Source organism: Penicillium cosmopolitanum (genome assembly GCF_028827165.1).
Source record: "Penicillium cosmopolitanum strain IBT 29677 chromosome Unknown utg000008l:1.0-4398992.0:1.0-4402845.0, whole genome shotgun sequence".
NCBI lineage: Eukaryota > Fungi > Ascomycota > Eurotiomycetes > Eurotiales > Aspergillaceae > Penicillium > Penicillium cosmopolitanum.
In genome coordinates, this window is record NW_026622678.1 from 2,104,179 (window position 1) to 2,117,346 (window position 13,168).

General features: G+C 50.6%; 5 protein-coding genes across 5 annotated transcripts; 2 read left to right on the forward strand and 3 right to left on the reverse strand.

Moving 5' to 3' along the window:
* Window positions 1–298: 298 nt before the first annotated feature.
* N7509_007360 (H(+)-transporting V1 sector ATPase subunit B) lies at window positions 299–2,329 on the reverse strand (the record flags this gene model as incomplete). The annotated part of the gene is made up of 9 exons (XM_056631997.1): window positions 299–582; window positions 646–823; window positions 881–921; window positions 990–1,566; window positions 1,628–1,789; window positions 1,857–1,892; window positions 1,968–1,987; window positions 2,046–2,161; window positions 2,223–2,329. The coding sequence occupies 9 exons, from the start codon at window positions 2,327–2,329 to the stop codon at window positions 299–301; spliced, it is 1,521 nt and encodes a 506-aa protein (XP_056487548.1).
* Window positions 2,330–2,905: 576 nt separating this feature from the next.
* Window positions 2,906–6,464, forward strand: N7509_007361 (Mpv17/PMP22; the record flags this gene model as incomplete). Its single annotated transcript, XM_056631998.1, has 5 exons — window positions 2,906–3,205; window positions 3,316–3,533; window positions 3,628–4,028; window positions 4,444–4,895; window positions 4,968–6,464. The coding sequence occupies 5 exons, from the start codon at window positions 2,906–2,908 to the stop codon at window positions 6,462–6,464; spliced, it is 2,868 nt and encodes a 955-aa protein (XP_056487549.1).
* A 132-nt stretch (window positions 6,465–6,596) lies between these two features.
* Window positions 6,597–8,113, reverse strand: N7509_007362 (heme-dependent oxidative N-demethylase family protein; the record flags this gene model as incomplete). Its single annotated transcript, XM_056631999.1, has 5 exons — window positions 6,597–7,362; window positions 7,430–7,553; window positions 7,612–7,664; window positions 7,716–7,818; window positions 7,879–8,113. Coding segments are annotated over 5 exons (1,281 nt in total), but the record flags the coding sequence as incomplete, so codon positions are not given.
* A 645-nt stretch (window positions 8,114–8,758) lies between these two features.
* N7509_007363 (dolichyl-P-Man:Man(6)GlcNAc(2)-PP-dolichol alpha-1,2-mannosyltransferase) lies at window positions 8,759–10,718 on the reverse strand (the record flags this gene model as incomplete). The annotated part of the gene is made up of 3 exons (XM_056632000.1): window positions 8,759–9,874; window positions 9,932–10,604; window positions 10,666–10,718. 3 exons carry the CDS (start codon window positions 10,716–10,718, stop codon window positions 8,759–8,761), a joined length of 1,842 nt encoding a protein of 613 aa, XP_056487551.1.
* Window positions 10,719–10,983: 265 nt separating this feature from the next.
* On the forward strand, window positions 10,984–13,027 carry N7509_007364 (RNA-binding snoRNP assembly protein NAF1; the record flags this gene model as incomplete). Its single annotated transcript, XM_056632001.1, has 2 exons — window positions 10,984–11,646; window positions 11,690–13,027. The coding sequence occupies 2 exons, from the start codon at window positions 10,984–10,986 to the stop codon at window positions 13,025–13,027; spliced, it is 2,001 nt and encodes a 666-aa protein (XP_056487552.1).
* Window positions 13,028–13,168: the final 141 nt, after the last annotated feature.

Sequence of the window (13,168 nt, forward strand, 5' to 3'; positions counted from 1 at the left end):
AAAAGGAAACAATTGTAACACAGATACAGTCCGCACGAAAGAGTATATGCAATGAGGGCAGAAGACATGCAGCATCCTTCAAAACACTGTTTTCGCGGCCGAGAAAAAAAGAGCCCCGAGAACATCAAAATCTACGAGAAGGAGCGCAGGAAGAGGAAAGGGGGTCGTTGCATGAATGAGCAAAAATGAACAATAAAAAAACAAAATTTGTCATAGATGGTAAAGACGTTGCCTAATGTGCGCTGGCCCAAGAAGATAACTAGTAACAAGAACTCATGTAGCACGATTTTCAATTCAATCAAGCGTCGATGAGGTTGCTTCTTTGCTGCTCGCTTTGGGTATCCTTAATCTTGCGAGCGGAACGCGCGTAGTACTCGTCGAGGACCTTCTTAGGGATGCGGTTGAGAAGCTCCTTGGGGTAGATGCGGAGCAGGTTCCAGGCGATGTCTAGAGACTCGATGATGGTTCGGCCCTCGTAGGCAGACTGGCTGATAAAGGATCGCTCGAATTTGTCGAGGAACTCCAGAGAAAGCTTGTCCTCGGCAGACAAGGCTTCCTCACCGACGACAGCCTTCATGGCGGCTATATGCGAGGAGTTTCGTTAGAATGCAGATAGAATGAGGGTTGAATGTCAGAAGAACTCACCGGCATCACGACCGATAGCGTACTTGGCGTAAAGCTGGTTGGACACATCCGAGTGATCCTTACGGGTGCGGCCCTCGCCAATGGCAGACTTCATGAGACGAGACAGTGACGGCAGGACGTTGATTGGTGGGAAAACACCCTTGTTATACAGTTGACGATCGACGAAGATTTGACCCTCCTGTTAGAAATATCAGTCTTGCCTGCCTACTGATATCGGAGAGGGGAGGGTACGAACGGTAATATAACCTGTTAGATCAGGAATGGGATGCGTGATATCTGATCGAGGAAGAAGAGGTTAGGTGGATCGGCGGGGAAAAATGTGAAAAAAAGACGGGCGTTCATACCATCGTTAGGCATGGTCAAGATGGGAATTTGGGTGATGGAACCATTACGGCCCTCAACACGACCAGCACGCTCGTAAATAGTCGACAAATCCGTGTACATGTAACCGGGGTAACCACGACGACCGGGGACTTCTTCACGGGCAGCGGAAACCTCACGAAGGGCATCACAGTATGCCGAAAGATCAGTCAGAATAACCAGAACGTGCTTCTCCAGCTGGTAGGCGAAGTATTCGGCAGTCGTCAAAGCCAGACGAGGGGTAATAATACGCTCGATAGTGGGGTCGTTGGCCAAGTTCAGGAAGAGACAGGTACGCTCCATACTGCCGTTCTCCTCGAACTCGCGAGTGAAGAATCGAGCAGTCTCCATATTAACACCCATAGCAGCGAAAACAATAATGAAATCCTCATCTTTACCACCGGCAGCCTTGACCAGACTGGCTTGTCGAGCAATAGTCGCAGCGATTTCGTTGTGGGGAAGACCGGCGGCGGAGAAGATAGGAATCTTCTGACCACGAGCGATAGAGTTCATAGTATCGATGGCGGAAATACCGGTGGAAATCATTTCCTCGGGATACACCTAGAGAATTGCGTCAGCTCCGATAACCCATACATAATGTAGATTTGGTGGTATGCCATACCCGAGAGTAGGGGTTGATGGGCTGGCCATTGATATCCAGATACTCCTCCGCAAGCACCTTGGGTCCCTTATCAATTGGACGTCCCGAACCATCGAAGATACGACCCAGCATATCCTCGGACACACCAAGCTTCAAGCTGTGACCGGTGAACTCGACTTTAGTCTGATTTAGGTGTCAGCAATCCGAAGAACAAGCTCTACCCGTCTCTGTCGCCCTCGGAAATTCTCACCTTCTTCACATCGACACCGGGGGTACCCTCGAACACCTAGTAATAGCGAGTATAATGTCAACGTCTTGTCATGATAAGTGGAATCGGATTGGCATTGGACGCGGTTCGTACCTGAACGACAGCTCGGTCTCCTACATTATAGATAACAGAAATTAGCAAAATGTTCTTCGGAAGGTGTATGGCAAGTACCGAAGTACTGCGGCAAGTCTGGGAGCTTACCCTTGGCCTCCAACACTTGACCGGAGCGCTCCGTTCCATCGGGCAGGGTCAGGGTGACAATTTCGTTGAAACGGGGGGAATTTGACCTGAAGCGAAGAGCCGGAAATTAGTGACAAGCTCCAGATCCCGTGTCAAGCTATTTCCAACGATCTCACATTGTCGAGGACGACCAGCGGTCCGTTAATGCCTCCGATGGTGTTGTAGCGAATGCGGGGCTTGATGGCGGCCAACCGGGGGTCGGTGGACTCTGGCATGACGGGCGAATCGGGTCCTCCACAGACTCAACGTCGAAATAAGTCAAATGGGAGTCTTCACAAGATAGGAGTCGAGCAAGCTTGGATGAGCCTAAGCCGGGGGGTTGGCCAAGCTGTCCGCTGTGCAGCTCGGGCGGTGACGCGGCACGTGATTGCGTACGCCGATGACTAAGTGTATGACTAATGGATGGTTATGCAATACAAGCACAGTATGGGATGAATATTATGGAGTCGGAGTTGCAAGTAGGCGTGATCATTTACCCGTCAGCCTCTTCTTTCCTTCAGGTGGTTTTCCACTCCTTCAACTTCTTTCACTCTTCCCCCTCCTTACAAACCATCCCTACCCACTACATTGAGAAGTATTGCGGTTACCTTCCTATTGTTCGGAGAAACCTTCCGTTTATCGCCTCTGCATTTCTTATCGCCACACTCCGCTCTGACTCCGCGATTCGGCCCCCGGATCTCTTTGTGATTATTTTCTTTTCTTTCCTTTTCTTTGGATATTTGGACTCCGCCCCTTGGATACAATCGCCTATATACGGAGAGGGATATATGACTCTGGCTTGAAAGTCGGATATGAGCCTCTTTCAGAAGGGGATCGGCTCCCACGCTGTCACATTCGCAACTCGACCACGATTGATTGTACCCCGAACTCCGCTGCGACGAGTACGACAGCCCCGACGATACAATTCCTCCACACCCGAACAGCCACCTGCGCAGGGAAAACCCACCAAAGATGGATCGACGGTGAACAAAAGTACTTCGAATCCTTCTACAAACCCTTCTTCACAGTCGAGCTCGTCCGGTGCACAACAACCATCCAATGCCTCGGCGGCAGTCGGTGCGGCGGTGCGGCGACCACACCCGCAGGCGCTAGTGAGGTCGCACGTTCTCGGGGATTCAAGGAGATCATAAAGGCTAGTCCTTTAGGTCGACTTGGGAGGTGGTATTCGGGCGCTCAGGCGCGGAAACCCTATACTGTACAGGTGTGGAGTTCAATCGTGATATACTTGTGTGGAGATCTGAGTGCTCAGCTGCTGTTCCCCGAGAAGCCATCACCAAAGGAACAAGCTAAGCTTAAGGAGACGTCAGAGGCACAAGGGGAAGACGACACGGAGAAGAGCTTTTTGTCTACGTATGATCCCTGGAGGACTGCACGGCATCTGGTTGTTGGAGCGGGATCGAGTATTCCGTCATATCATTGGTAAGTTAGACCTAGCGCCGAGATCCATACAGAGTCTGCAGGGCATATTGTGACCGAGATACGGAGTATGCAGAGGACTGACTCTTATTTCTAGGTTCTGGTGGCTCCACAACAATTTCAACTTTTCATCCAAGCTTCTGTCGATCCTTACAAAAGTGGCGGTTCAGCAGGCATGCTTCACGCCCGTATTCAACACCTACTTCTTCAGCGTCCACTCCCTTCTTGGTGGTGCAACCTTTGAGGAAACCTGGGAGCGTTTGAAGAAGGCCCTTCCCGTCAGTGTTACCAACAGTGTCAAGCTCTGGCCCGCCGTTACTGCCTTTAGTCTGGTCTATGTGCAACCGCAGTTCCGCAATGTCTTCGGAGGTGTTATTGCCGTTGGCTGGCAAACTTATCTGAGCTGGTTGAACCAGAAGGCTAAACACGAAGTTGAGATGGCCGAGCTGGCGGCTGCAGCCGAGAGCACAATCTCCGAAATAGCGAATCCTTTGAATGGTAAGCTGGTTTCCGCAGCAGGATCTGCTTGATATAGAGTTGAGAATTTGTTTCTCATTTAGAATTTACATGGGGACCATTGTATAGATCTCACGCCTGACATAACTGGCGTTGGGAGGAAGGAGGATTTATTTTGATGAGCGATGCATTTTTGGCCACGGCCAACAACACTAGACAATAGACCTAGATGTCTTTTCTTTCTCTTCTGTCATTTATTTCATTTTAAATATACCAATTGAAAAATACCCAATATTTCAACCGTGTTCGACCGGAATTACCTTCAAAAGTTGTGAGTTGACCGATGTCCAATGACCGCCCTGGAATTCCCAAGCTTGACTTACAATGACGCATGGCGCGTCTGATCTTCACCTTTCGCATACCACTGCAGGGACATGAGCTCTCTCGATTGTCGCAGGCATGTCCTGCTCACCGCAACTGCCGCGGCCTGAACAATCTGATTCCAGTGACTACGGATCGGATTTCTCTCCCGAAGAAGACGAGCTACTAAACGAGCTACTCGCCAAAGCCGTCGCGGAAAAGGCGACTATTCATCCCAACGCCACCCCGACCTCGACCTCGACTCCGATCCCTACAGCCGCGCCGATAACACAAAACACAAACAGAGTACCCCTATCAGACCCCACGGATATCGAGACCCTACAACCGGCGACTCTTGCGGCGCTCGTCGCGGATATTGAAGATGGTATTGAGGATGCTCCGGGTGTCCGGCTACCCAAAGTGCTGGGCGGGAGAAGCCTCGTTCGCCATGGAGACAATCGAGTCAACGTTCTTGGATGGGCTCACAAACTGCAAGGGGGCTTGCGGATAGAACAAGCCCGGGACCAAACAACAGGCCCAGCCCGCTTGGTAGGAATTTCTTCAAGCGCTGTCCCGCACTGACGGTCCATTGAACTCAGGCTGACCCTTTATTATCCGAAGCGTTTAGTGGAACACCCTCACTCATCCGAAGGCAGAGAACGAGAGCGGGAGCGCAGTGCTGCGCGTGAGTTAGTCTGGACACAAGAAGCACAGGCAGCTGCCACAATAGACACTAGATCTCCCGTGGAGCGATTCAGACGCCCGCCAAATAAGGCTTTCTCTGTGACTGACTTGGTTTCGCCTGCTTGGTGTGAGCTGCAATATTGGTATACCTTGACCAAACATGGGAGGAAACGAAGAACCCCCGCCATGAAAAAGGGCAGCGTCGTGCACAAGACCCTCGAGGATGAAATATATACTACCGTGCCGGTCGAGATTACGACAAAAGAGGATGCATGGGCCCTCAGGATATGGAATGTGATCCAGGGACTGCGGCTGCTGCGGGAATATGGCATTACTCGCGAACTGGAGGTTTGGGGCCTCATCGATGGAGAGGTTGTTAATGGGGTGATTGACCAGCTGTCGTACGAATGCCCAGACTCCAAGTTCGAGGCAACAGCTGCGAGATTTTATGAAGATGCAGCGACGTCGCGGGCCGCCTTACCTGAATACCAGATGTCCTTGTCGGACTATTTGCTTTCTTCCTCCCAAGGTGGAAGGAGGCTTTCAGACCTTGCCGAGCACCAGCCCGTGGAGGAATTCTACCCCGCCGAAGAGGAATCCATGGCTGTTTATGACCTACCGAGGATATACATGACAGACGTGAAGACCAAGGCGAATGGATCGGCTCCTACGGTCAAAAGCACATCTTTCCGGCCGACACTCCTGCAATTGCAACTGTATTACCATATGCTCAACCGTCTTATTACGAGCGACGATGTAACGATTTACGTTCTTGCAGAACGCTACGGGTTTGACCCGGAACGTCCATTTACCGATACATTTATAACCGAAGTGGGTGGATTGAATGATGAGTTCTTTGACGCCGAGTCATCCCAAGAGCTTGACATGGATGATATTTCAAATCCAGATGATGCTATACGGAGGTCCTCTGGCTCCGAACCAGCGTCTAGCCTCCCAAAGGCTAGTCAAGACTCAACCAGCGTCCTCTTAACCCATGGGACTCTTGCAAGCCTCTGGGATTACATGAAAGATCAACTCCGTCTTACATTCCTACCCGAATATTCATCAACCTCGTCCCCTGTCGCTCCATCTATTCCATCGCACACCCAGCCAGAAATGCTCAAAGAGTACCCTACTCTTCTTTCTCCTGTTCTTACTGCACGATATGTGTCTTCAGCCGCGACAACCGACCCCCAACCTCGGCATATCGGAAGTAGATCTTTCTTTTACGACACTGACACCATGAGTTCCTACATTACTGAACAAATGGAATGGTGGCGTGGTCAGCGTGATCCCCGTGGTGTCGACGTCATGGATGCTTGGAAATGTCGTTTCTGTGACTTCAACGAGGAGTGCACTTGGAGACAAGAGCGAGCGTTAGAATATGCCAGACGAAACAGCAGACGGAGGACGAGTGCTTCAGTAGATTTCTGAAGTCTCTAATACCCTGCGCTGAAACTCTACCCTCCATCCTGCATACATGTGGCGTTCATGAAACGAGAATAGACCCTCATAGAGTTAACAACCAAAGTTTGGAATACATACGCAAATCAATCGTAATTCTAATTACAACGGATAAGCCCGTATATCATCTTCCTTCTCTACCTCCAGCCCATTCGCAACCTGCTCTTCATGCTTCTGATCCAAATACTCCAACAAAACCTCCTCGTACTTCTGCTTCCCTTTATACCTCGAAACATCATCCCCCCAACTCCGAATCGCAGAAGCCAACCGACCAGGCACATAAGGCTCCTTAACAATCTCCGTAATTGGCTCAAAGTACGTCCGAATAGTGAAAACCACAGCACCCGACTTAGGCAACCTTCGCAAAGATTGTCTCTCAGAGCGAAAGAAATGATGCTCAATCGCCTTGTTTTTCATCGCCGTATTCCACGACACGGTCTCCGCATCTTCAGACCCGATACTATGCGACCAGGCCAGACTATCATCTACCTGGATGAAGTAATTATTTCGCAAAACGGGCTCTTCGGGCTTCAGTCGACGGAAAAAATTCATCATGCCCTTTTCCAGCTTCTCGCGGAATTGAGGTACGTCGCCCGAGGTGTGGATTTCTGAAAGTCGCATCCCGAATTTGTCGCTCAGGCGCCAGAATCCGGCTAGTAGGATTGCTCCGGCTAGGAGGTAGTATTCGCCGTCGGGTCGTTCGAACATTAGGGCTAGGTCGTCTTGGACGAGTCGGGCTGCTGTTGCCATTGGGTCTTCGGGGAGTGGGCGTTGGGTTATGTTGAAGGTTTCGTTGGTGGCTTTGTTGGTTATTCCCGTTGGGGTCTTTTCGAACATGCTTGGGTAGCGCTCTGGGAGGTAGGCGCATCTATTTGAGATTTGGTTAGATCTCGTTCAGTGTTGTTGTAGTGGGATGAGGAGGAGGGGTTTCTTACAGTTCTTCAAGTAGTTCGATGGCACCGTCCATTGCCTCTGGTGCGGTGCCAAAACACTTTTCTCCGCGTTCCTCGATTCTTTTCTTCTTGTCGGCGTGATATTTGAGGTAATGGTTGTCTAGTTCTTTAGAGTGACACAATTATTAGTATCTATTCTCCACCACTATTAAAGTGGAATTTACCTATCCATTCATCCCACTTCATACTTCTCAACCCGAGTGTTATAAAATACTTTCTGCTCTAAATTTTAGTCGATGCTGGTATATGCGATGTGCTTAGAACTCACGGGCCATATCGAAACGGCCTGTACGGGATGGGCTTGGTGTTGTGGACATCCCAGTCAGAGTAAGGTGTTGCGGCAGGCCTCTTGAATGTAGAAGGTATCCATTCTGTTCCGCAGTTAACTAAATACATTTCACTTTCAAGCCGGGTTTTGAATGGCTACTTACCACCGAACTTTCTCGTCACCTTCTCCCTAACACCTGGGCTGGATGCCGGTTTCTCTAGGTCGGGGGAGCCTGGTCTCGTTGATTTGCTGAAGCGTGCGATCAATTTTCGAGAAACGAGAACACCGAGACAGATAGCCAAGTTGATGGCTAGGAAGATCCCCACGGGGTCTTTTGTCGGGGAGATGGATAGGAGGGTTTCGTGGAGATATTTGGTCACCGCCATGTCTAATTCTGGGCTGTATAACACACTGGCAGCTATATGCAGTCGAAGAATATGGATAAGGCTTGTTCTATTAAACTAAAGTATCCATGGTCGGAAGGAGACAGATACTATATTGATAAAAACAGTATATCATCCACTGAATGGAATAGGCGAAGTAGTCTTTTGTATGATAGCAAACGCGGAATCCCTTATCCCCAGGCTGTAGTGTAACGTCCTTGCCGGGATCAAGTATCTCTCTCGTAAATTGCCTTTCCTGTTAGTCCGATGCGATTGGATCTTCTATCTGACAAGGAACGGACGTAGCGTGGCTAAACTGCCACAAGTCGGGGGAAACTGAAAGAGGGGATCCCGCTTTATCTCATCTCTTTCGAGCCGTTTGATCCGAGGCTACAGTGACACAGGAAGATCGTATGGATTACAAGCCAAAACATGGTTTTATCTGCGGGGGACATGCTTATCATCTGTCAGGCCGAGCCCTCTCGAGGGACTTTTTTTTCCCGATCGGGTAAAGCGAGTGTTAGACTAAGGTTTGTACCCCGGATTCTCAGAAGAAGCGGGCTAACTACAGAGTGGAAGTCTGGAGGAAAGGTTTGAAATAATAGTCACTTGACTTATTTGTTTTGTAGACTGTGTATTGCTAAAAAATGACATCATATACTATACATTGGTTGTGTCAGTTTGACGCTGGAGGAGACAATACTGGCCCCATTTCCGCTGGAACTGATCTGGAATGAAAGGCAGATCGGGAACCCAGATCAATCGACCAAGCAGGCTTGTTTGGGACGCATCTAGGAAGCTTGCACAAGAGATATGTTCCCACTGGGATTCATCTAAGACGTAGTGGGGCTCTAGTTTGGTTGCTTGACGGCTTGGGAAGTAGGAATCAACTAGGAAAGAGCATTGTGAAATGTCGACCTGTTTCATTAGATTAGCCTGGCCGCAAATTCTGAGTGGAAGGCTTATACGATAGGCACTTACATATTTGTCGGGGTCCTCTTCATTAAGATCGTTCATGCCAGACGGGATCTGCGAGGCACCCTCTAGCCGACCAAGGGCGCTTGGCGCATCAGGGAACTCGCCAGGAAGCAGACCGTTGAATTCACTCCGAATAAACTTGGCCCGCATGTCGTGTGGCAAGAAGTAGGAAGACGGGAATCGGTACCATTCTTTACCGAAACAGACGGATGCCCCAGCGTGGGTTACATCCACCTCTTGCAACGGCGAGAAAACGTTCAAGGGGGCGTTATATGCCGTGACTATTCCAAGAATACGCAACATTCCTGCATTGAAGGCCACCAAAACGACAGACAGGACCGCGGCGAGCTTCAGTTTGGCTGGCAAGCGACCAATAACCTCTTTTGGGTTGCTTGACCCAAGATAGGACAGAATTATGTGGAATGCGAGAGCCGCATTGAGAGCGATAAAGGGATACGCGGGGTACATGAAGCGCTCCTCCTTGTGTGGTTGCGAAGTAAAGATGCCAAACCACATGTAGAAAGGCGCGGTTAGAGTTATCGAGCGCAACACCGCCTGAACGGATGTGGTATGAGACCGGAATAGGGCTTGGATGACAAGCAGCGGGCCGGACAACAGAGCTAGAGCAAACCAGATGTTGAAGTTCAAGAGGAGGTTCCGAATATAAAACGTCCACGGCTCGGTACCGAAGATCTCAGGACCTTTGCCTTGGCCGCCGAAAACATTGTAGGCAACAATGTTCCAGGGCACGAGCGCAAACTTTCGGAAGAAGGCATAGTCAACTGCCATTTCAAGGCCCTGTAAGTTGTCTTAGTAGAGATCAAGAGTAAAGATGAGCTGGCACTTGAAACTTACCACAATTGCAAGGCATCGGAGAGCTCCATCGAATATCATGTAGAAAAGAGATCCTAAGGACCCGGCGAAAAAGCAGATCACGACCTCCTCGACAATCAAAGGCAAAATAAGAGCTCCGGCGAATGGCCAGCCAACAACTGCCCCGAGACCGAACCACATAATCCCCTGGGCCGTTTTGGGTCCATTTTTATAGTCCAGGAAAGCAGCTAGACCCAGCATAGATGTGTACATGGTGAATGAGGAAGGCAAGAAGGAAGTTGCTGCATGGAACATGCCGGGGCTGAATATGGAGACCATCAAGAAGATCAGACCGATGCGAGGGTTGAGGGCTCGACAGATGGCAGAGTATAATCGGGTTTGGCATGCGGCACAGAAAAGGGCGAGGAAAATTCGGATCACATAGAATTCAGCAGATTTTGTGCTGATGAAAGGGGATGCCAGCTTGCCCACAACAGCATGGAGTGACACGTAGAGCCAGCTTCGAATTGAGTACACTGGCGAGTACTCCCATGTTTGAAGGCCATATCCGTGTTGGAGGTAATGGGATGGTTCCCAGAAGTTGAACACCTCATCGCAGTCTTGAATTGGAGCGAATAAAGCCGCTAGGATATTGACAACAAGGCATAGATATAGCGTGACATTCAAAGGCAAGTAGAACGGTGGAGGTGGAGGACTGGGAGAGAGCAGTGTTAGCTAGATATACCATGCGCCAATTTTCCTTGACCATCACCTACCGGGCCTTTGTGCGAGGCGTTGGGTCCGAAGAAGAACTATTAGGTCCAGCCATTATGTTCCCCTATGTGCCACCACAGTTGCGCGTAATGTTGAGGATCGAAGGTCCATATGGTCCCAGCAGGGAAGGTAAGGTGGGAGTCCACTTGGCAGGCGATAACGCGCGATAAGAAAAGCTCCGGCGACCGCAACGGCAACTTTGGCACTTCCGAAAAAAAAAGTTCCCGCCGAACTTCTTGGGTTTCCTTCTCTTGACACAAGCCTTACGGTTATTTTTATTTTTACGATAGTTCCTTGATTTCATACAGGAACTCATCAAGATGAGTGATCAGCAGATGCACTCAACTGGGTCTGAACTGCCTATTGAAGGCCCTCCACTCAAGAAACCCTGCATGCTTGATACGCCACCCGTCGCAACAACTCCAGACGATGGTAGCGATTTCTACAACACACCCTTGCCTTCGGGGACTCCGGTGCCGAGTACGATGGCCGATGACTCCACACCTGCTACTGAAGCCACTCCTCCCGTACCACCAGTCCCAACGATCCCGGGACTGGGCCTGATCAGCAACCCCAGCAACCCCAGCGACCAGCAAACCCCGCCAACCCAGCAAGTCAAGACCGAGGAAGAGCCGCAAATTCCTGCTGTGGAGTTGGAGAAGAATGAATCAATGGTCAAATCCGAGGACAACAACACAGCGCTCAAGCAAGAGTCTGTGGAAACCGCAGTCAATCAGGCCGCCGGCGATGAAGCACCCGCAACCACTGGGGAGGCAATGGAGGTGGACCAAAAGCCCGAGCAAAGCAACCTGGATGCCAGCAGTGGGCTGATCGAAAACAACACAAAAGAGGATCAAGGGGAGGAAGAACACCCTGAATGGGAGGTCGATTCATCTCCATACGAGTCTTCCTCTGACAGCTCCTCCGACTCAGACGACAGCAGCGAGGACGAAGACTACCCCATTCTCACCCCCGAAGAGCAGGCACGGATTTTGATGCAGGCCGAAGCTGGCTCTGACGATGAAGGAGAAGGCAAGGGCAAGTCGGGGAGGATACATTCGTTCTACCAACGAGGTTGTGGAGGATGTGCTGCCAATCCCCGATGTTACGATCACACCCGAAATGCCCATTGTACTACTGGGGAAACTCAAAACTCTCATTGAGAATGCCGCTCTTATCGAGGCCAACACTTCGGGAGAGTATCAAGTCCTGGAGTCGGGCTCATTGCTTTGCTCAGAAGATCGCAAGGTTCTTGGCGTTGTTGCCGAAACCCTCGGCAGAGTCGAGAATCCTCTGTACACTGTCATGTACGCAACTGCCGCCGAGCCCGCGGAGCGAGGTATCTCTAAGGATATGACTGTTTACTATGTTCCGGCCCACTCAACATTTGTTTTCACGCAGCCCCTAAAGGGTCTGAAGGGAAGCGATGCGTCTAACTTCCACGACGAGGAGATCGCAGATGAAGAGATGGAATTCTCCGACGACGAAGCGGAGGCTGAATACAAGAAGAGACTGAAGCAGAAGCGCCAGGAAAGAAAGGATGCTAGAGATGGCGGCGGTGGACGTGGAAAGAAAGGACCCGCAGGTCCCTCCAAGTTAAGCCACACCGAACTTAACTATGACGATGCAGGGGGTGAAGATGGATACACACCCCTTGCCCGACCTAAGAACTATCACGAAATGATGGGAGCTCGAGAGGCACCAGTTGAGGGCGCCGAGCGAGCATCTGGATTCCGTGGAGGCAGAGGTCGCGGACGGGGCTCTGACCGCGGTCGGGGTGGTCGCGGACGAGGCAATGGAGGCCGAGGAGGAGGCTCGTACGAACGTGACCAGGATCGTCGTCCTCAGAACCAGCAAGGAAACAGTTCGCAGTATACACCTGCAGCACCTCAATACCAGCCTGCTGGATATGGCCAACCGGCATATCCTCAGCAGCAACAGCAGCAACAGCAGCAACAGCAGCAACAGCCCGCCTTCGGAATGCCCCAGGCTTTCGCTCCGTACCAGCAGTATGCGCCCCAACAGCAAGCACAGCTTCCTCAAGGCGCAGCTCCAGGACAGTTTCCTTTCCAATTCCCCTTCCAGCAACCTTTCGCCCAGCCGAATCCTTTCCAATCTATCCCTCCTGGTGCGCATATCAATCCGCTCTTCTTGGCTGCATTGCAACAACAGCAACAATATCAGCAACCCCAGCAGCAGCAATATCAGCAGCCTCAACAGCCTCAGCAATATCAACAGCCCCAGCCGGGCCAACAAGGTGCCCCCCAGGGACAACAAAACCCTGCAATGAACTTTGACCAAGTCAAAGCTCAGCTGGATCTTCTACGGAATCTGAGCAACAACCAAGGGCCGCCTCCCTCTTGATTTGATTTTTTTTTCTAGCTTCTTGGCATGATCTCAATACTCAACCATTTGCATTAGGATCGGGGTTACTGTGGTTTTTCATATGGGTTCCATTTAAAAAAAGTTCATGATTTGGTTCGGATATTTTTAGTTCGCTTGGAC